At 34.6% G+C, this 2,034-nt stretch overlaps 1 protein-coding gene across 1 annotated transcript in view; it reads right to left on the reverse strand.

Moving 5' to 3' along the window:
- The window catches only part of LOC107690880 (platelet-derived growth factor receptor beta-like), a 50,735-nt gene that overhangs the window by 15,403 nt on the left and 33,298 nt on the right, over nucleotides 1-2,034 (reverse strand). The window contains exons 10-11 of the mRNA XM_016489301.1: nucleotides 502-623; nucleotides 273-405 (exon numbers count right to left, since the gene is read on the reverse strand). Coding sequence (XP_016344787.1) covers nucleotides 273-405; nucleotides 502-623 — 255 coding nt within the window. The remainder of the gene's footprint in view (nucleotides 1-272; nucleotides 406-501; nucleotides 624-2,034) is intronic.

Below are 2,034 nucleotides of genomic sequence, written 5' to 3' on the forward strand. Positions count from 1 at the left end.
AGCACGCGCACAGAAAGCGGCTGTCACACGGCATGTGAGTAGTACAAAACTAAGTTCTCTTTCATGTCTTATTGAGCTTAAACTCAATAAGCTTGGTTGTGTCTGTGAAGGTAAACAGCTGGGAAAGAAATTGCATGTTTATATCAGAGCTGTGTGGCAGCAGCGTAATATACAGTAAATGAATCAATAAATCCACTGCTCTGTTGTCTCCTCTGAGGTTGGGACTCTAAACAGCGTTCTGTGTGTGTTCAGTAAGTGTGCCCCGCTCTCACCCAGCACCAGACCGTCCCGCGGCATCTCCCAGGCCAGGTCATAGGGCAGGTGAATGGGGTCGACGTAGATGTACTCGTGTCCATCCAAACTGACCGATTCGATCACCTTCCACCTGATTTCATAACGCGGCTTCTGCAGGGAAAACAACGTGGAGTTCCAGTCCAGTCCAGTAATGTTAAATCTAAATGCTAAGTCTCAGACAGACAGACCGAATGTGAAGTCACTGACCTTCCTCCACACAGCGATGAGGATGATGATGGAGATAATGGCGATGACCACCAGCGCTAAGACTGCGGCCAGAATGGCCACCTGAGAAAACAACGCTGGAGAGAAAACACAGCTTTTATCAACTCAAAATCTTCATTAAAACACATTAAATACTGATTCTCACATCTTAAGTGTCATTTTCAACCACCTTAATAAAGAAACACTTTTTTTCACCATCCAGTCAAATACTAACAGATACCAGGTACATTCTTAAATTAAAAGAATGAAAAAATGTATTATTTACCTATTTAAATTAAGTGAATTTTGGATGTATTTTCAGTCATATAGAGGCATTAAATCATCCTCATTATATCATGACGGTTTATGGTTTATCACCGATGTCCTGTGTTATTTCTTTCTCACTGAATATCCAATTTACTCTCAAATATGTCAAAATTGAAAAGTAAAATGGGATAAAACTAAAAGGTAAAATGTTTAAGGTGACTTAAAATCAAGACAACTAGGCTCCATATCATATATAGTGTCAATAAAAAGTTCCTGTTATTAATAGAAATTAACAATATTAATACAAACAAAACCTCAATGAATAAACTATAAAATAATTAAGGATGCTTAAAGGGGCACCAAGTAATTTTTTCAATAAAAAGAAAAAAATACATTTATTTATTATGATATTATTTTTGTTTAAATTAAACTACATTTTTGTATTTTCAATTAATGTACTTGTCAGATTTTACATGTCCTTAGTCAGTTATATTATAAATAAAGTAAAATAAATGAAATAAAATATAAAATAAAAATAAATACAATTAAATTTAATAAAATTTGTGTGTGTATTGTCTATCTCATGTGCTATAAATATATCACTTTTATAGCATATCACTTTTATGCTATAAATAATAAATAAAAATAAAAATAAACATTTTTACATTTTCTATCACTTGTCACATAGAGACATGTTTCACTATCCAATCAATCAATAAATGGGAAACAAGTATTTTTCAAATAAAAATAAAAAATAAATTGATGTTACGTTTTTAAATTAAATTAAATTAAATTAAAAATAAAATTTGTGTGTGTATTTCCAATCACTTGTCACATAGAGAAACAGAGACTGGATAGGTTTCATTATTTAATCATGTCCAGTGCTACTTTTTTTTTCTCAATGAATATCCATTTCACATTCAAATATGTAAAGTTATTAAAGTAAATTGGGACAAGACAGAAGGCTCATGTTGACTTTAAATCAAGGCGGCCCGGCTCATATATAAGATTGTGGCCTCATATACAGAGTCAATAAGAAGCGTTTCCCGCAGCTTTGGTAGGTGTTTGTGTTTCTGGTTTTTCTCACGGCTGAACCAGTATCAGGTTCTCAATGAGCTCAACGGGTTTCACGCCGCTAATGAAAGCAGTCCTGGAGGATCATGGCATTACAGCCAAAGTCACTCTGTGTTTGATCTCCACGGGTGCTGCTCCATTCAGCAGATCCTCATTTCACACATTCACAAAGAGGCTTAACACCCTCCCGACACA

Source organism: Sinocyclocheilus anshuiensis, unplaced genomic scaffold (assembly GCF_001515605.1).
Source record: "Sinocyclocheilus anshuiensis isolate Anshui unplaced genomic scaffold, SAMN03320099.WGS_v1.1 scaffold5315, whole genome shotgun sequence".
Lineage (NCBI taxonomy): Eukaryota > Metazoa > Chordata > Actinopteri > Cypriniformes > Cyprinidae > Sinocyclocheilus > Sinocyclocheilus anshuiensis.